Below are 20448 nucleotides of genomic sequence, written 5' to 3' on the forward strand. Positions count from 1 at the left end.
TTTCACTCCCAAGCAAATCAACCCTGACAGCTTTGCTGTTAATAGTTTTCTCTCTCCTTTTCATGTTTTTGCAGGAGTGTAAATTTCGACTATTAGCTTCAGCATTTTTAGACTCTTTTTTTCTAACCCAGTTTTTGTTTTATTGTCATTGTAGTCATTTTTACTTTCTTGCTATTTCCACTCTGAGCACAGAACAACATGTTCCCATTTGCCTCAACTTCACACAAGGTTCTTATCAAACCTCTCAAGATGGTTCAGACAGGAAAAGCTTTTAAAAGATGATACGATGCCATTTGTGAGTTGGAAGTTCAAGGGCTGCCACACATAACTCTCTGCATCATGTTGATCCTTGTGTTTCAACAAGAACATCGTTTACAATTGAAATTCAGTGGATTGTCGGTTATGTGCTTGGAGTTCGGTGGTCTGTGTTAACTTCATTATTCTCCTTGTGTAGTTCCGTTTGGTGGTGAAGACAGCCCTGAAGCTGCTGTTGGTGTTTGTGGAGTACACCGAGTCGAACGCCGCCCTGCTCATAAAGGCTGTGAACGTGGTGGATGCCAAAAGAGGTAAGAGCCCAGGCTAACCAGCCAGCAGTTTAACTGTAGATAGGGAATCTAAGGCAAAACTAATAGAATATAGTGGATAGTATATGAGTGATTAGTGATAGTATAGAGTGATTTTGGGGTGTTCAAGTCAATATCAAAATACCCTTTTTGGGTAGATTTTTCCTTCAATACGGAAATCAAGCTATCCATGCTGGCTGTAGTGCTGCTCAGCTGACCATAGATCACAGTCTCCTGTTACACAGGAGTCAGATCAGTCGTCCTGAGCAGCTCCCTGCGTGGAACGAGGCTTGTTTAGAAAGACTGTAACTCCCGTCTGCAATGGGTTTCAGTTACCTGCTGCTCTAAAAGGCTTCGCATTGTACTGTGACGTACAACAGGGGGTTGAACAGCAGCGTGCAGGGGTCGGGTATCCCTCTGTCTCAGCTCCATCTTATCCCGACACTTCTGCTGTTGCGTAAGGAGACTAAACCTGATCCCCAGTGTCCTGACGAGAAGGAGATGGACTTGACCCTTGTGTGTGAGAGACACAAGGCTGCTTGGCTCTCGCTGCTCTGTTTTTCCACTGCTGCTTTTCTAGAGAAAGACTGCTATGACTGCATTTCTCCTGCTGGAGCCATGAGATGACAAAACAATTTGTGTTTTGCTTCTTGCACACTGGTGGAGCTGCGAGGTTGCAGTAGTTTTTTTATGCCTTCAGATGAGCAGGTGGATTCAGACTTCATTATTATCTGTTGTCCATGTGAAAATACAGGAAGCTCTGTCTTGCTGTGTGTTTGTCTCGTGATATGCAATGTGTTGCATGCCATTCGCTGCTGCAGGCACAAAGCTGTGGTCAAACATCATGGAGATCCTGGATGAGAAGGATGGAGTGGATACAGAGCTGCTGGTGTATGCAATGACACTCATCAATAAGGTCAGTGAATGAATACCACCTCGGGCTAGTAACCAGCTAATTATTTACCCTTTAACATGGTCTGCTCCATGACAGTATTTTCTTCTTTCTTTCTTCAGTCTCTGTCTGTCAAACCCCTCTTACACATTGTATTAAAATGCAATCCACATCTGGGACAAGGAGAAACGTCTGTTGACTTGAGGTGTAAATGTTCTCAGCGAAGCAGCATTGTTTTCAAAACTGTATTCAGCTCGATTGAATCAGGTGCAAACTCAGTCTGTATGTTGATTGTATTTGTGAGTTTTGTTGCAGTGTGACCCATTAACACCTGTTGCTCCACCTTATAAGTGAAGGAGCTGCTGTAGTAGTTTGAAACAGCAGCAACAGAAGAGTCCTTGATTTAAAGGAATGTGGATTGTATAACTTTATACTTTAATGAACCTGCCCTGTTTTTTTATAGTGCACAGAAAAAAATGGCTCTAATTACACTGGAGTCAAAATACAGAAGATGTGAGTGTCTTAAATAGTGGTGATTGATTTATTTAGATGGCATATCTGGTTACAGATTCCATTTCAATACGAGGTTTAAACAAAATGGCTCCAGACGTTTTATTCCCTTTCTGTCTCTCTTGATTATACCAGTGTGTTTTTGTTCTCTCACAGTTAATATAAAATATTGCATCTTATGCTGTTTTTGTTGAATGTGTTTGCGTTTCAGACTCTGGCAGGCCTCCCAGACCAGGACTCATACTACGACATGGTGGACTGTCTGGAGGAGCAGGGCATTGAAGCCATGGCCCAGAGACACCTGAGCAGGAAAGGCACTGACCTCGACCTCGTAGAGCAGTTCAACATCTATGAGGTCAGGAATGTGTGTCTCATCATAGGTCATGGTCACGTGACCTCTCATATCCCCGGAATGAAGTGTCTACCAAGGTTGCTGTTTATGAACAACAGTCGTACAGTTTATTTACTCAGTTCTTCTGTGATGCATTTGATCCAGATGACTCTCCGCCATGAGGACGGAGACGATGAAACCCAGTTGCCTCCCAGCGGCCGCAAGGACCGCCGTCGGGCCAGCGTCGGCGGCACCAACGAGAGGCGTGGCCTGGAGAGAAGACGCAGCCGGAGACATTCGCTCCAGAATAGCAGAGGCCACGCTTCTGCCCCAGCATCACCCAGCAGCCCTCACACTCATGCAAGCAGCTTCCTGCCCTACGGGGGCCAGCGCATCGAAGACATCAGCGAAAGGTGAGGCGGTGGGAGGTTGTAGAGAAACGGAAAAGTGGAAGCTATTCAAGAGCAGAAAAGAAACTTCATCCTCGCTCCCATTTTAGCTTGAACTTGGTCTGATCCTGGCTGTAAAAGGTTCAGCCAGGAGGGTTTGTTTTGATCTCGTATATTTTAAACCCTGAGAGATATGTGCAACTAAAAAGGAATCACAAATTATTCCTGGGCCCGTGGAGTATTACTCCGTTTCACAGGAAACAGCTTGACTGCAAGTGTTGTATTGTATTTCAGTCTTGGAGAGACTTGCCGATTCTGTCCCAAGCTAAAGCAGAATTTAATTATACAGTAATTTAAAGAAAGGCAAAGAGGAGACTGCTGCTGGAAAGTGACATTTAAATTAATTTTCCCACTGTCAGAGGCATTCTCCTGCCGCTGATCGAAATAGGAAGCTTCTGTAAACACTTGATATGAGCTATCTGCCTGGTCTCATGCTTCCTTCAGTGAGAGTCCATTAGATTTCACTTCTGTTTTATATGCAGCAAACCTTTGTGACTGCACAAACTCAAAGAAACCAAAAGAAACTGGTGATTCAGAAGAAGAAGCAAATTGCAGTCTTGTTTAATTGCACAGCAGCTTGGACTGTGCCCCATAAAACCACCAGAAAAACTTTTTTTTATAGATCATATATCAGAAGACAACAACTAGAATTAAATTTTAAACAGGGAATTATTTGATGCCTTGCCTTTTGTCTTTTAGGTCACCACTGATTACTGTCTTTCCTGATTCCAACGTAACACAACGTAACGTAAAGCAGCATATGCGCCAATATTCCTGGTAGCACTCAGGCCTGTAGGTGCACTTAAATTCAGTCCAGCAGGTCATATGATACCAGACTAGCTTCTTGCAGCTCACCGCAGGAAATCCAAGCCGCCTTTGAAGTTCACCAGTTTCCATATTGTTAATGAAATCCAGACAGCCAGGAGAGATCCAAATAGCCAACCGGCCACTGACTCGTGTGCCGATGTAGTCCAGACCATCAGCTCCTAACAGCTCTAACACTTGTTATTGAAATTAATATTTTCCTCCTCAATTAAACTCACTTGGAGATGTTTTATATTTATTTTGTGTTAATGTTAACGTTGATGTTGCACTTGAATGTAGTTGTACCTGTTGGCTGTACATATCCATTTCTAACATTTTGTGTCTGTTGTCAAAACCGACGAACCCTCTCGTACATCTTTCAATGGCTGTCCCTGCTAAACACTAATATTTCCTTTAATGCTTTCCTGCTTTCGAGCCTGTTGTTAGTGTTTGTCGGTCCTGTGTGTTGTCTCTCCGACGGCGTCCTCAGCCATGTGTTTTCATGTTGTCTGTGTCCAATTTCTCTTCCCTCTCGCCTGCCTACATCCTCCCTTTCCTCCTTCCAACCCTCGACCCCTCCTCTCGCCACAGAGAAGAGGAAGAGGAAGAAGAGGAGGAGGAAGAGGAGGAGGAGGAAGGAGAGGGGGAGGAGGAGGATGAGGAGGACGAGGAAGAGGCAGATGATGAAAGTCACCCAGTCACTGAGTCCTCTAGACAGGGCGCTCACAGGTATTTTGGGCCAACTGTGCCTTCCCACGCAGTTTTCCCATTTACCCATGCAGTATCTCCCTACTTTTTCCTCCACTTGAAAGTATGATTATTTTCCTTATTCCCTTTGGACTCTCTTGTATTTTGTCATCCTAGTGTGGCTCCAGCTGTAGGAGACACTCCTAACATGTGTCTGAACTTTAAGTGTATGGCCAACATCCTCCCTAAAGCCAGTGACCCTGAAGGGCAGAGAAAATATCTCAGCGTCAAGACCAGGGCGTCATCTCCTGTGTCCGTTGCACCTAAAAAGAGGATGCATAGTCCTTGGTGTGTTCCTCCCCAGCCACCTGACTGTTGCTTTGTAGAATGCCAGGCTTTGCACGTGTCGGTCTACCCCAACCTCACCCCTCTTCCCTCTCCCCCGACGTCTCCCTTCGTCCCATGATTTGAACCAGAGCCAGGTGACTGTTGGGTCCGAGTAGAGCGAAAAGGGCCAGGACAGAGAAGGCAGGAGCTACAGCTCATCTATGTGTGTTACATCCTATTGCGCCTCACAATGTGGAAACACAGTGTCCTCCCTGTCACTGGTGTCTGCGTCTCACTGTAGCTCACTGTCCACTCAGCAAAGACACCTGCAAGCGTCACAGGAGTAAAGGCAGATGTAGTCATTCTAAAACCTAAAGTATTCTTTACATCTTTTCTTCGTCCTATGAGGTTATTTGTGTTGGACATGCTGTAATTTTATTCCTCTGTTTCTCCGTCATCCTTGAAAAATTCTTGATCACGGCGGCCAGAAATGCCTTTATATCCCATCATATGTGATTTATGTTGCATCTTTCATCTCCAAAGACATACGGTACCAGAAAAAGGAAAGTGGTAATGACTTCCTTTTCTCAGTTGCTGGAAAATGTTATTTTGCAGAACATTTACGACTCATCTGTCTTTCATTGTGGCCATGTGCCACATTTAATCCATCCAGTCGATAAATCGATTCAAAGCATTGAGGAGTCACTGTGTCTTAGCTGTCCATGTTTCTGGGACAATCGTTTCTGGTAATAGAAACAAATCTGAACTGGCAAAGCAGTTGCTCAGAGTGTATCCATGTTGGCATCAAAGCACAAATTCAGTTCTTAATGCAGTGGACGATAAGATGAGAAAGCCTCTAAAAGAACTTTATTTATGAAAATTTACAGTAGGTTTCTAACCTTCTATATAGCACACTGACACAGACAGAGACGTTGTCTTGCCCCTGTCGGCTCTGTTGTTGTGTGGTCTTGCAGCCCTCCTTCCTCCGACCGCTGCCTCACTATCTTGTGTGTCTGACTAACTTTTACTCATTTTATCTTTGGAGTGACTGACCTTACTCTTTTTTTTTCTCACTTCCATCTTCAGTCTGACAGACATAAACAACTCTCCTACATCTTACTCACCTAGAAAGCCCTGCTGGGCTGAAAGGTAAGGCCAAGAGTCAACAGGTCAAGTGTAACAGGAGTGTGCAGGGACAAGATGTAAGATGGCTCTGAGATCCTGTGATTTTCCTAAATAGAGTGTCGGGAAAAGGTTTGTCGTTGAACAGTGGAACAACAGTAATAGCTGAACACTACTATGTTTCTAGAGACTGAATCCGTCGTCTTCGCTAACTAGTTTTATTTACGCATGATGTGTTGTGCAACTGTTCAAGGACAAAATGCCCCCATGTACAGACATGAGCAATGCACCTTGAGAAGTGCTCAAGCTCACTGTTCTTTTACTCCGCACAGTCATATCTCAGTGTATCTGTCCTTTGCATCACATCACAGATTTTTCAAGTGATGTTCGGCCTTCTTCTCTGTCTTTCAGTAGAGAAATGTCTCTGGAGAGAGCAAAGCATTTATTTCTCCCCTTCTTTTAACAGAATCAATGCCAATGGCACTCCATACCCTGGCAGGCACCAGGCTCCTACATCCCCCATCCATCGCTTCACTAGTTCAGCACCCTCCACACCAGACTCCAAACCGGTTGACAGGTTGGCATCTCAGCTTTTCCACAGCTAATGCAGAACATGTCGTGGATATGGTTGATTGAATGTAACTCAAACCATCTGTAAAGCTCCTATTTGACCAAATGCGCCAATACCTAAATCAGAACACAAACCAATCACTCAATTTTGATTATTTTATTAAATTTGTTGTTTGTCTTTGGCAAGTAGACCTGCTTTAGGGGGCCTACTGACGTCCTCGTACAGACAGCATCAGGAGTCTCTGGCTGCAGAGAGAGAGAGGAGGCGCCTGGAAAGAGAGGAGCGTCTGCAGAGAATCGAGAGAGAGGAGAGGAATCGCTTCAGGTTAGTCTCACCTTACCAGTTCGACAAAACAAATCTACCATGAGTCTGATTAAAGCTGAGCTGTTTGTCTTTATGGGGATCATTTGATATTCTGAATCATGGCAGAAGGAGTCTTTAACAGCATATGTTCTGTGCAGATGTCTTGTCTTAGCTTTTTATAATAATTTGTTGGCTTTCTTTGCACTTACCAGATCATTTTCAGCCAAACAATCATCAGATTTAAAATATAATATTTGTTCTGGTCCTACATAGCCTTACTCTCGCTCTGTTTCTGTCTTTCTATCTCAGTCGAGATTACGTAGACAAGAGGGAAGAAGCACGGCAAGCCAGAGAGGAGAGGTGAGTTTATTTCATGGGTTCACATGGATCCACAATAATGCTGCAGTAGTGACGATATATCAAACAACTGAGGAGGTTTGTGAATGCTTTGAGATCCTATTTTAAAATAGATAGCAGATGTGAAGTCGGTTTGCACCCAGCCTCAGGCTGAATTATAGGTGTCAGAGCCCCTTTAGGCATGCTCACCATTAAGACATCCCAAAGTTAACAGGACAAGTGTGTAATTGTGTTTCGGCATGGATTTGGTCCGGCCTCTCCGTCTGACGTGAAGTGATTTATAGCTTTTTTTTAATCCCCTCACCTATTTCACCCCTGTCAACTGAATGCATCTCATTGGATTTTATGGTGTGTGTGAACTCAGATCAGGAACCGCAAAAATGTTGATCAGCACTTTGGGCGTCACTTGTCTTCATTTGAGTTTCTGAGTAATTACAGCTCCATTTTTCCATAATTAGCCTGGAATACGGCAAACATGTCATATTTGTTCACAGCAGAAATATTGACACCATAGGTATTAGTAACTAAAACCTGACTGAATTTTTTTACTGTTGTTGGATGAGGCCTCATAGTAGGAAAATGTAATATTTTAAATTGATCAGTTTCTTCGGAGGTTTGTTATAGAGAGGAAGATATGAATGTCACAAATATCTGTTAGTCGTTATACAGTTAGATGTTATACGTTATATATAAATACCAGTTTGCATTCCTTTGTTTGTGTGTATTCTATCATCAACAGATATTAAATGGCTGAGACTTAAATTAACACTGAGTGGAGATCAGCAGGCATCTAAACCATAGTGGGCAGATGTCCTAAAGCTGCATTTTGTTACTGCAGGTACAAAGCTGTGGAGCGGCTAGCTGCTGAGGAGTTTGAGCGAGAGCGTCCCAGGGTGCCGACAAGAGGACGGACAGAGATCACATTGTGTCTCAGTACGAACCCTGCCAGCCGCTCAGCGTCCCGCTGTACCACACCTTCATCCATTGTCTCACAGGAAGACACCGCCGCCACTGCACATCAGACATCGGGTAAATGGCATTCGCCAAGCATTTATTCATCATTAGTACCCGAGTGAGCATGAATGGAGTGTAATGTTGGCTTGCAGAGCTGGCAGAGACAATACTGGCTGTCAGCACAACTGTCACACACTGTGGGCTCGGCATTAACACTTCATGGATGATTATTGCACAGAAATTAGATTCAGCTGCACTTCTCTTGAAAGGAGTTATTGAGAAGACCTACTTGACTCTAGAAGTCAATATCAAGATGCCTGAGTAAAACATAAGGAGGAGTGGGGGTGCACACAAATCTACTTTTCTTAATAGCAAAATGGCTTTAATGAAGTTCTGATTGAACAGTGTCAGTGATTTGAAGGTAATTTACCGTATATCAAAGTAATGCTTTGTGAATTCCTTCTACAGTCCGAAAATGTATGTAGATTTATCTCTCAGTGCAATTCAGGATACCTCAGTATGTGATATAAAGCAGCTTTAACGGTAAACAAAGAATGTTTCATGGGGTCACAACAGATAATAAAGGCACATAACAGAAGTACTGAAAGTAAATTTATACCATGTTGTTTTGATTCCCATGAACAGAACATATCTCAGAGCAAAACCTTGACCCACAGTCCAGGACCAAAAGTCCAGCATCAGAGCTAACAGAACCTTCCCCCACACCTCCACCCGAGCCAGACGAGCAGCAGATTGAGGCGGAGTCGCCTGCAGAGACAGAGGACGTTGCTGAGACTCAGTGTGGCCAGAATGTGGCAGCAGAGCCGGCGGCTGATGAGCAGTCGGCCACGGAGGAAGAAGAGAGGCAAGAGCAGGAGAAGCTTGAGGAACAGAAGCCGTGCAAGGATGAGGTAGCGGTTGAAGAGCAGGTAGAAGAAGCGGAGGTAGCAGATGTGGCAGAGGTGGGAGAAACTGATGCAGTGGCAAATGTTGAGTTAGAGGAGGCGCAACCGACGGAAAGGGATGTAGAGGACAACGTACTGCTGAGCGAGAAGGAGAGACAGAACGAGGAAGTGAATGAAAAGGACAACTGCTCTGCATCCAGCATCTCCTCCACAAGTAGCACTCTGGAGAGGGAGGAGCGGGAGGAGAAACTCACCAATGACATTGAAGCAGGTATGATTGGTGCTAATGTTATTCACTTACTTTGATTATCAACTGCATGTATGTCTCTCAATGTCAAAATTGTCTGCTTTCAACAGGCCAATGGACCCAGTGCATTAAAGACGCGGATGTGAATGACCAGTGCAACAAAATACTCAACAGCAAGCGCTTCATGCTGGATATGCTCTATGCTCAGAAGACAACCAGCAATGATGAAGAGAATGTAGTAGAGACGGAGAAAGAAACATGTAAGTGTGAGAAGGAGACAGAGGTCAGTGACTCCTCTGTGGCTAGCTTGGCCAGCAGGATCTCCACACTGGAAGCTCACAGACAGGCCAGAGAAGAAAATGTGAAAAAACTGGAGGTGGGACCTCTGGACAACCAGGGCAATGTCCGAGCTGTGGCTGAGAAGTTTGGAGATTTGGTAAAAGGGCTCACATCTCCTCCTGAGGTCGAGGCCTCGAAGGAGCAGCAGCAGCAGCAGCAGCAGCAGACTGACAAATCATCAACCGCTGCTTCATCGACATCACCCCCGAAGAAAGAGTCGGACTATATCTGGGATCAGCTGATGGCCACTCCCAGGGAGCTGCGGATCAAAGAGATGGACTTCACGGACCTGAGGGAGGAGGATGATGAGGACATTTTAGATATGGACAGTGTGATGGGGTCAGGTGACCTGATACCGCCACCTCCGCCTCCACCATGCAGCACTGCCCTGCCACCACCACCGCCCCTGTTTGGGTGCCCCCCTCCTCCTCCCATGCTTGGCAAAATGATGCCACCGCCGCCACCATTTATGGCCCCTATCCCTCCACCCTCCCCTCAGCTGAGTCGAGGGGACATGCCTCTCTTCCAGAAGAAGAAGAAGACCATCCGTCTCTTTTGGAATGAGGTGCGTCCCATGGACTGGCAGTGTAAGAACCATAAATTCTGTAAGGAGTCCCTCTGGTCCAAGCTGGAGCCGATTAAACTGGACACATCCAAGATGGAGCAGCTGTTTGAGTCCAAATCCAAGGAGCTGCCTGTCACCAAGGTAACTTAGTGTTGTACTGCTGTTACAGTAGAACCATGCAGTATTACTCTGCACTTTGGGGTTTATTTTGCAGTCCTGATTAGCCTTGGTTTCTCTGCCATAGCTCAGGATTTCCTGCTATCCGGCACCATGTGAGAAGGGTGAGAGGGTTTAGTGATATATTTAGCCAAACTACTATCCCTCTGGGTGTCTCACATAACTTAGGATTCACAGGGTGGAGTAAGCATTTAAAATGTTCGAAACTCCTCTCAATATTAGTGAGAACAGCAGAGGAAGAGACCACCAGACTACACAAATAGGCCCACCTCAACAGAATGTGTCATCCACACAATGACACTGAAAATGATGAATATCACTAAACTCTTCAGTGATGTCTGTGTTCATTGCTTAATTTGGAGTTTAATTCATGCCTTCTGGAGGACACAGTTTTATTTTAATGACCCCTGATGCCCCACCATCACGGCAAACTGTTGCACGTAGTTGCAGTGTTTTCTGAGCAAATGTCATGTTCACCACAGGAAAATCCTTTTTAACTTTAAGTAGCTTAACACTTAAGCCATCCACTTGTACATGAAAACCCCATGAGCGCCTTCCTGTCACATCCTTTCTGCTAACAATACCCTCAGGCCAGAAAATTATTTCTTACCTGTTTCATGTTCACAGAAAATAACAGGAATCACACTTTATACCTTTTGCCCCGCTAACAGTCAGGATCTAAGAACAGCAAATGTTTCTCAGCATCCATCCACCATCTATTTCATTACTACATCAGTTTGATCCATGGATCATTCAGGCTGCTGATTGTACCCGCAAGATGTCAACCACAGGTGAAATTTATAGCAATGTGCTCTCCGTTTTGTAATGAAGACTGATGAGTCGGATGTGTTTTTACATATATTTTGTCAAGTGCATCTTCTAACCATTAAGAACTGCTTCCATTACTCAAGATACATGGTCTCATAAGTGACGCTCACACCCTTATTTCTTGAAATCTCTCATAGAAAGCGGCTGTTGATGGCAAACGACAAGAAATCATAGTCCTGGATTCAAAACGCAGCAACGCTATAAACATCGGCTTGACTGTCTTACCTCCTCCCCGCACCATCAAGACAGCCATCCTCAACTTCGATGAGTACGCACTGAACAAAGAAGGCATTGAGGTAACCGTTTTTCTCCTTTAAGACACATACTGTATCTAAATTGGTACTTCATAGTATAACTACAGTCTAGTCCATCAAATAAAATCCATTCAAGCTCACTGGGTCCAAAATAAACATGGTTTTCTTGAATGATATTTACTCAGCACACCAAAGTCCACTGATGAATTTCCCCAAACAAGGGAGATTTAACTTATATATATGGGATGACCCACAATGTTGACATATCATGGGATTTTCTGGCTGCATGGCTGCCTTTTTGGCTGTTCTCACGTAATTAATCACAGCAATGATTAAAGGTTAGCTCCACATGCATATTTTCAGCTGGCTTTAAAAACCATACCATGGACGTTTGAAGGACTTCACATCAGCAGATAATGATTAATGTTGCATCCCTTTGGTATTATATAAGCTGCAGTTCTCAGAGCTTCTCCTTGGGTTCATTCAGAGAGGAGGGCTCCTCTCCACCTTTTGTCTCCTGAGATATTTTCAGCCAGACAACAAAAGTGAGGTTGAAAGTTCAGATGTCACACAAGCTTGGAAGCATTTCAGATAAGCAGAGCCAGAGATGTCAGAATTGATTTGTTTCCTCTCCCTACCTATGATTTACAGCCTGACATATTATGTAAAAAATTTTACTCAGGCATTGAAAAAGATTTTATAGGTTGACTTGATGGATGATCCAATAAGCCTCTTCCTTTCCCTTCCCCTCCTCTCGTTTCCTCCTCCCTCTCCTAGAAAATCCTGACAATGATCCCCACAGAGGAGGAGAAGCAGAGGATCCAGGAGGCTCAGCTGGTCAACCCTGATATTCCCCTGGGCAGCGCCGAACAGTTCCTTCTCACCCTCTCCTCCATCACAGAGCTGTCTGCTCGCCTGCAGCTGTGGGCATTCAAGATGGACTATGATCTTATTGAGAAGGTCAGACACATTTCCTGTTTCGTTAACTTTAATCACATGCAGCCATTTTTTCCCAACTTGCTTTTGGAACTTAAAGGAATAGTTTGATTTTGGGGAAAAGGCCTTGCTGCTGAGAGATGAGAAGATCAACCACTGTCCCGTCTGTACGGTGAATATGAAGCTACAGCCACTTATCTTAGTATAAACACTGGAAATAGAGGGAAACAGCTCGCCTGGTCACAGAATAACCAAGATGAGCTAACTGGCTGCAGGGTGAAGCTTCATAGGCTCAGCTTCTTCTCATCTAGAAATGAAAGTGTTTGTTCCAAAACTTTGAACTATTTAAAAGAGCCTAAAACAGTACTTCCTGATTCAGCAGAACTGATGATGTCCTCTTTTTTTATCACACTCTTTACCCACAATGCCAGTTTAGTTGGAAATGTGGGTGTGTTATGCTAGTAGAGGCTAATTAAGCCTCAAGATAGATCTGAGGAGTGGGCTTCAAAGCTCTGTAACCACACTTTCTTAATCCGCATGCAAAGATTTTGTTCATTTTCAAACTTGCAGTCTTCAGCCCCAGCTGACGCAGCCATCACTTGAGGACTTTTACCAGACTTCACACAACTCAAGCCACAAAAGGCTTTATACAACTTTAAATTTTTTATTATTTCAGCAATTTTCTGCACATCATTATCAAGGGAGAAGAAGAGCAGAGTGAGCTGGCAGAGAGATGAATTGGAATGAATAGCTAATGTGCTTCATGATTGCATTTTCATGCTCTTTCAGGAAGTGGCAGAGCCTCTGCAGGACCTCAAGGAAGGGATGGACCAGTTAGAGAAAAACAAGACACTCCGTCACATCTTGACCACGTTGCTAGCCATCGGCAACTTCCTCAACAGCACTAATGTGAGTCACCCTCAAGACATCTGTGGCTTAGAGGTTCCTGTTTTTTCACTTTCTCTCCCTCTGTCTTTTACTCACTTCCTCCATTTCCTCCCACGCTCCTCCTCCTCCCCCAGCTCCCCCGCACACATATTTATTTGGCAAGGATAACAGCGGACAGTCTATGTGTAGAAGAATGTGCCGCCTGACTATGAGCACCAGACGCTGTCCCTCCGCAGTAAAAACGCTCGTCAAGGCCTCTGCTGAACCTGGCTCAGTCTGTCTGAGAGGAAAAAGGGAGGGAGGCTGTGTGACTGTGTGTCTTCTAACAGCTTGTGTTCGTCTGGCTGCTTCTCTGTGAACTTGCATCTGTGTCTTGCTTTTTGGCTGTCTGCGGCCTCGCGTGTGCCTTTGTGTGCATGCATCTGTGTGTAGGTCTATGTGTGAGTGACCCTCTGGGATATGAGAGCCACAAATGCAAAAGGGAAACATAAGTCATCAGCATTAAAAAAAAAGAGTAGTTCCTGTAAATAATGGCTGCATTTGTTTTTTGCAGTAAGTCATTTAAAACTGGCAGGAGAACAAGGGAGATCCTTTTGGGATTATGTCTTTCATGATATGTTCTGGCTTTTTTTTTTTTTTAGCTCCACTGTGGTGAGCAGAACAATCGGTCGGGTCTGAAGTAGATTGTGGTTTTTGATAATCACCAGCTTAATGAATCTGCATATCTACCCTGCGCACTCCAATGAGCCCCTTTTTCTGACTGTGCCAAAAGGAAATTCCCTGCAATTTGGTCCTCGAGGAGAGGCTTTTGATTTTTAATCTCAGACAGTTGTTTCCATCGCACACTCTGACCGTGTTGCTGCGTGTGCGTTCATCTTTAGGCGAAAGGCTTTGAGCTGAGTTACTTGGAGAAAGTCCCGGAGGTGAAGGACACAGTTCACAAGCAGTCCCTGCTGCACCATACCTGCTCCATCGTGGTGGAGAAGTTTCCAGACAGCACTGACCTCTACTCTGAGATTGGAGCCATCACCCGCTTGACCAAGGTTTGCTCATAAAAAATGAAACTTTCATTTATCCACATTAACACTTTGTTACTATTAGCAGTAAATGCAACTGTCATATGCACCGGAGAGAGTCCCCGGCCATCTGTGCTGAGTTCTGTCTGTGATACTGTCGTCAGGTGGACTTTGACCAGCTTCAAGACAATCTGGCCCAGATGGAGCGAAGGTGCAAGGCATCATGGGATCACCTCAAGGTCATTGCGAAACATGAGATGAAACCAGTGTTGAAACAAAAAATGTCAGACTTCCTCAAAGACTGTGCAGAGAGAATCATTATTTTGAAGATTGTACATCGAAGAATAATCAACAGGTACGTTCATGTGTAGATCAAAGGACTCCATGCTGATTAGACAAAACCTTTGTTGCATTTAGAAAATTTCAAATATCTTCACTAGTATTTCTACCTGTTTCGATGACATTTCCAACCATTATTAGTGTTCATTCCTGGTGACTTCTATTTTTCCATGTTTAAACTGTGTTCTCCATGCAGCCATGTGATGTTTGTCTACGCATCTGCAGGTTTCATGCCTTTCTGCTGTTCCTGGGCCATCCGATATATGCAGTCCGTGAGGTCAGCATTCATCGCTTTAGCAAGATCCTGAGTGAATTTGCCCTGGAGTATCGCACAACAAGAGAGCGGGTGCTACAACAGAAACAGAAGAGGGCCAACCACCGAGAGAGGAACAAGACCAGGGGAAAAATGATAACAGATGTAAGTGCTCTTCACCACCAGCAACAAGTCACACACGCTCTTTCTCCATTTCCTGATTCCCATCTTTGTTTAGTTTGTGCTTTCTCAATTCTATGAATCAATAGGAGCAATCCCTCGACACTGGTTATAACTTTAATCTGGTTAAAGCATCAAACGTGAGCCGTTTCTGACAGACACGGCATACATTTGGAATGACATCAGCACAGTTCCTTGGTTTTCACATGTATAGGTTACTGTAACAACAATCAGTGAGTTGTTTTTAGTGTATCTCATTTTGTAGCTGCAGCAGGCTAAGAAAAGCCAGAGCAAACACCTCCCTGCATGATTAAAATCCCTTAAACCCTGAGGAGTCGGCTGCTCAGAGTGGACTCCACAGTGAGCCCTGGCAGAGGCCCCTCTCTCTTCAAAGGGACCCTAATTCAATCACTGTGTGAAAATTCAAACCTTTACATGTCCCTGAAGGAGAGATAATGAGACCCTCACCTTAACCACACTCCTACAAAGATGTTCAGTCAAATATGCTCCGCTGCTCCGAAGCTGCGATGTGTTTTATGATACAGGGGGGTGAAAATCTCCCAACAATTATCATGTTTAAAGGAATAGTTTTACATTTAGTCCAACACCCTTATTCATTTTCTTGCCGAGATATCATAAGGTTTATACAACTCTTGTATCTGTTGATTCAAAATGACGCTGGAACCAGCAGCTGGTTAGCTTAGCCAAGCATAAAGAGTGAAAGCAGGGGAAACAGCTCGCCTTGCTCTGTCCAAAAGTAACAAAAAAAAGGAACTTCCAATAACACCACATAAAAACACAAATTGTTGTGTTTTTTTATGGATCAAACAAGAATAACTTGTTAATTAGTGAGCTTCAGAGGTGGCAGCGAGAGCCAGGCTAGTAGTCTTTATGCTAAGCTACGTTAAGGTCAAGCTTCATATTTGCCGTACAGACATGAAGGTGGTATCCATCTTCTCATCAGTCTCCTCAAAATGTTGACCTATTCCCTTCATGGTTACAGTACAAATCAAGGATTGTGTGCGTCTTGGTGATTTGAGACAATACTGCATCCTTTGTGGAACCAGTTACATAATGTGTGTTTATCAGGCTGAAAACTTAAAGACTGCTTCCTGAAAAATTGTGATGAAAGGTTTTCACTTGATACCAGCAGTTAACTGTATTCACAACACACCTTTTGGCATTTTTTCCCCTTCCATTTCCTTTATCTCTGTAGAGTGAGGATGACGATGATAGTGAGGTAACATTGTGTGCAAGCAAGTGCATGTGAACTTTCCGTTGTGACTAACGCTCAACCGGACTGTGCTGTCGTAACTCTGAACAATAACTGGTGTGTCTATGAGGATTAACAAAGGACAAGCCGTCAGTGAGACTGACAGGTCCTGTGTGTGTGACCTCACATGAAAGAGGAAGCTTGAAGGTGATGATGAGGAGAGAAAAAGAGGTGTCCGCACGGTGTCGACAGGAGTGTTGAGTGAATCTCACTCGAGGGAATCGCCACAGCTACTTCCTGTTGGAAATGAATGGACCTCAGAGGGATTCAGAGCTGACCTCTCGAACCTGGCATGTCTGCACTGTTGCAAGAGATAGTCATGCGGATTTTTGTTTGCTTGTGCACAGAATAAACAGCCCTTTCAATGCGTATGTGGAACTTTCCACTCTTTGAAATGACTGATTGTTCTTATTTTCGGCTGGAAAATGCTGTGTCACTATAGTGAAGATTAACCTATATGACATGTTTGATATTTAAAGATTTTCCTCATGGTTCTTCCCTAATACTAAAAGTGGCAGAGCATGGAGCTGAGTTTCACCATCTCCTGCTTGTAGAATGTCAGATATTGTAATCCTGTGCCCCCCCCCCCCCCCCCCCGCAGAGTGGTAAATTTGGCGGTGCCCCGTCAGAAGCACAGGAGAGCCAGCCTCAGGGTATCCAGTATGCAGAAGATGCAGCTGAACATGAGAACATGAAGGCCGTACTAAAGAGCAGCCTGCAGGGCGGAGAGAGTGGAGCGTCCACGGTGCCCGGCCTCCGCACACGCACCAGAGCCAGCAGCACCCGAGGTCAGTTCCATTAACATGTTACACTGTTACAGCTGCTACATAGCTTCATCCGTCCACTACACTGACATTTGCATTCCTCTGTGGTCATATCTGCTCCGGATCATTTCAGTGACACTTGAGCAATTCTGCATGAAACCTTTGAGATAATCTTTCACTAGAACTGCTATTTTTTAGCCACACTAACAGCATGGTATGAGATGCATCGCTGTAAGATTTTGTACAGACTATTGACTTGGGTGACTCCCTGACTTTCTCCAGCAGCAAAAAAGATTCACATTTGTGTTTTTGACAGCTATTGGATGGACTTCCATGAAATTTTGCGCACACGATTCTAAAACTTTTGCACCATCATCAGGTCAACATTTTCCTTTATTACTAAATCCATCAGCTCTACTTTAACATTGTTTCGTAGTTGCAAGTATGTTAGCATGCTGACGTTAGCGTGGGCGTCATAATAAGTGTGCACTTTATTGGCTTCGTACTGTTTGAGTGCACTAAAAGGCATGCTAGTGTGGACTTCCAGTCTTGATTTCTTAAACCTGTCCTACAATATCCCTGTTGTTTTCTTACCTTTTCTGACCTTGTTGTTTTAGGGCGCGTTCCCCCATGGTACTCTGCCAATGACGACCCAGTGAACTGCACAGATGATACGGCTGATGAGATCATGGAGAGGATTGTAAGGTCAGCCACTCAGGGGCCCAGCCAGCGGACGCAGCCTCGGGAGAGGAGGCGATCCCGAGCCAACCGAAAATCACGTGAGTCGGGTCAACTGTTGGACAAGTGGCCAGTTTTCTTGCCACGCACAGAGAAATGCTATCGGCTGCATGTGTGAACAGTGTAAATATACACCTACCGAAAGCTGTAATCAGTTTATCATTCTCTCTCCACTTCCCTTTTTATTTTTCTTCCTGTCTGCACAGTGAGAAGGACACTGAAGAACGGTCTGACAACAGAGGAGGCAAACGCTCTTGGCTTATCCAGTGGATCAGAGATGCAGGTGTGAGCTGGGCATAAAGACATTCAGAAGCCCTTTCACTGCCCCTCCAACACCCGCACCCAACCCGGCAACCCCCTCTGTTCTGGCTTGGCACTAAAATCCCCCCAGCTTTGATGAGTTGATCTCATCTTTCTGCGTTTGGTTTGCATCGGCTTGACACAAGTGCTTCCTGAGGAGAGTGGATAAAAAGCGGAACAAGGTCATTATCTACAAACTGATGGGCAGAAAGAGCAGAACCCGAGTGCAGCATTCAAAACACCAAGCTTTGCTGCTGCCGGATAAACATCGATGATCTGCGCTCACAAGGTTTCATCACAGTCATCCTCCGAATGTGACATTGCAAACACCCGCGCAAAAGTGTGTTTTGAGAGGAGCAGGCGGTGCGTGTGCTTCAGCCTCCGTGGCCTTGACTGAATCAAAAGGGCTAAAGTGTGGTACAGACACTAAACTCTGCGCTGCGTGGGTTTAGTGTCAGCCCTGAAGCTTTCGTGATTAGTTGAATTGAAAGAAATTTCATCTATTGAATAGATGGCTTTGTGCAGAAGGTTATTTTGTTATATACTACTGTGGTAGTTTTGTGTTTCTTTTCATTTTGCTCAAGAAGGTGCTCAAATGAGGAACAATTGCACTGGATGTAAAAGTTGGGTATCAATGGAATGTGAAATCCTTGACACTGATGAACCACTCTGACATCTGAACCTGAAAATATACTCAACAGTTTAACCAGCAAACCAATAGTAGCACATTTTCAATGTCTGTTCAAAGAGTCAAGGCAGACGTGCATCTCAAGCTTTGTCAAACGTCTGTTAGTTGACAGCATGAGAAGGAATTTATCCGAGAAACATTTTTGTAAAGAGCAGTTCAGCTTCTCGGGGTAGGACCGGTGATACCACTAGTTTCAGACTAAAGCTCATCAAATGCAAACATTTTTTAGCTTAAACAAATGTAGACAAGTTGCATTACATGGCCTGTTCTCACGGTTGGAAATGGTCTGAGGAAGGCAGGTGCAGTGTTAGAGGTGAGCAACGTTCACAGAGACACGTGATTTTATTTTCTAGAAACTATGAGCTGCACATTTCAGAGTGCCTTTCAGAGACAGTTATTTATTAAGACGTTTTCAGGGACATAAAATCAAGGAAATGTTACTACAGATGTGCAGTCTGAGTGTGCGGGGGGAGGGGGGAGTTATTGCAATGTTTCACGAGCTGTGATTTATTTTTAACCAGTGTTTTTAAACTTGTCCTAGCAAAATTGCTTCTTTTTTTTTCCATGCTACGTCTTGAATCAAATAGCTTGTTATGACGATAGCTTTAAAGTATTTCTGACAACTTGGGGATTGGCTATGCACATTAGCTGGATCCTGTTGCCTTACTGTGGAATACGGACACGCATTGTCCCACTCGAGTCCAGATCAAGGTGAAATATGAGAGTTAAAAATAGACCAGGCCAAATTAATGTGTAGCTCAGCTGGCATCACTGGAGATCTTTGCTTTGTTAATCACATGACAGAGTATTCCCTCACTCTGTATGACTGTGAACATCAGGGGTAACATGATAATTAGTAATATGGACGCACATAAAATCTGCATTATTTATCTATTTGAAAACATGTAAATCTGTATTGAACAAGAAGGAGCCCACTGTTTAACTTTGATTATGTAGGTCTGTTTTTGAACTTTTCATGAGCTCATTCTGCTATTAAATATGGCCTTGGCTAAATTTATGACATGCATAACTAGTTTATATGCTGGGAAGGTTCATCTGCCCACTTGCAAATCTTCACTGTGATGGAGATGTAGCCGTCGAGAGAAACAAGAAACAAGCGCGACATCATGATAAAGTTACATAAAACCACACCAGCAGTACATGTTTTTGTTTTCTTTAGAATTTACTGAAACCAATTCAGCACCTTAGACTCAATGTGTAGCATGCAACTTAGTAGTTATGGGAGGGGGGGGGGGGGGGGCTCGTTGTGTTTCCCAGATTGTACTGATTTGTGTCAAAAATGAGAAAGAGGTTTTAAGTAATATGGGGGAATGCTGTAAAATTATGTACATGTCATGACAGTGTCTTTGTTCTTCTTTTTTGATTGCTCCATGTGTAGAATAGTGTATTATAGACTGAAAGCAGTATTATTCTAAATATAATTTAAGCAAACCAAGCCATGCATGGTTTCAAAATGTGTCACTTCTGCTCGAAACACAGGGAGCTTCCCATTGGTTCGCAGAGCTGCAGGGTTTATGTGCGTCTTATTAAACCTTTTTACTTTGCAGACTGGAAAGTGAAGAAATGTGGTGAAACGCGCAGTGATGACATTCACCAGCTAGTCCTGTGGAATCCCTTAGAAGCCTTCGATTTCATTGCACTTCAACGTTTTCTCCTTTTAATTTAACATTAGCCCACCACACACATTGCTGCCTGTGCCATAACATCACTGTGGAACTACGACATAAGTGCTATACAACCAAGGCTTCTATTGCATCTGTGCCCACAGCAAAAACTATGTAACAACTACAATAAAAAGGTTCCTTAAAAACATCTTTTGATGCTTTTTTGCTTTTCCCTAAAATCTGAGCTTCCCGCAGGGAAAAAT

At 44.0% G+C, this 20448-nt stretch overlaps 1 protein-coding gene across 5 annotated transcripts in view; it reads left to right on the forward strand.

Annotated features, from left to right (window-relative positions):
- LOC143324947 (FH1/FH2 domain-containing protein 3-like) overlaps positions 1-20393 on the forward strand; it is an 84390-nt gene extending 63997 nt beyond the window's left edge. Inside the window, exons 7-27 of one of the 5 annotated variants that reach the window (XM_076737760.1) lie at positions 455-566; positions 1385-1479; positions 2177-2320; positions 2462-2709; positions 4141-4278; positions 5650-5712; positions 6152-6262; positions 6446-6580; positions 6869-6919; positions 7755-7945; positions 8516-9046; positions 9133-10067; positions 11069-11227; positions 11963-12145; positions 12911-13030; positions 13891-14052; positions 14190-14380; positions 14590-14782; positions 16672-16858; positions 17452-17613; positions 17779-20393. In XM_076737760.1, coding sequence (XP_076593875.1) covers positions 455-566; positions 1385-1479; positions 2177-2320; positions 2462-2709; positions 4141-4278; positions 5650-5712; positions 6152-6262; positions 6446-6580; positions 6869-6919; positions 7755-7945; positions 8516-9046; positions 9133-10067; positions 11069-11227; positions 11963-12145; positions 12911-13030; positions 13891-14052; positions 14190-14380; positions 14590-14782; positions 16672-16858; positions 17452-17613; positions 17779-17861 — 4194 coding nt within the window. In that variant the 3' untranslated portion in view covers positions 17862-20393. Of the gene's footprint in view, positions 1-454; positions 567-1384; positions 1480-2176; positions 2321-2461; positions 2710-4140; positions 4279-5649; positions 5713-6151; positions 6263-6442; positions 6581-6868; positions 6920-7754; positions 7946-8515; positions 9047-9132; positions 10068-11068; positions 11228-11962; positions 12146-12910; positions 13031-13890; positions 14053-14189; positions 14381-14589; positions 14783-16671; positions 16859-17451; positions 17614-17778 lie in introns of all 5 variants that reach the window. The other 4 variants (XM_076737761.1, XM_076737762.1, XM_076737763.1 and 1 more) reach the window with 4 other exon arrangements.
- Positions 20394-20448: the final 55 nt, after the last annotated feature.

Source organism: Chaetodon auriga, chromosome 8 (genome assembly GCF_051107435.1).
Source record: "Chaetodon auriga isolate fChaAug3 chromosome 8, fChaAug3.hap1, whole genome shotgun sequence".
NCBI lineage: Eukaryota > Metazoa > Chordata > Actinopteri > Chaetodontiformes > Chaetodontidae > Chaetodon > Chaetodon auriga.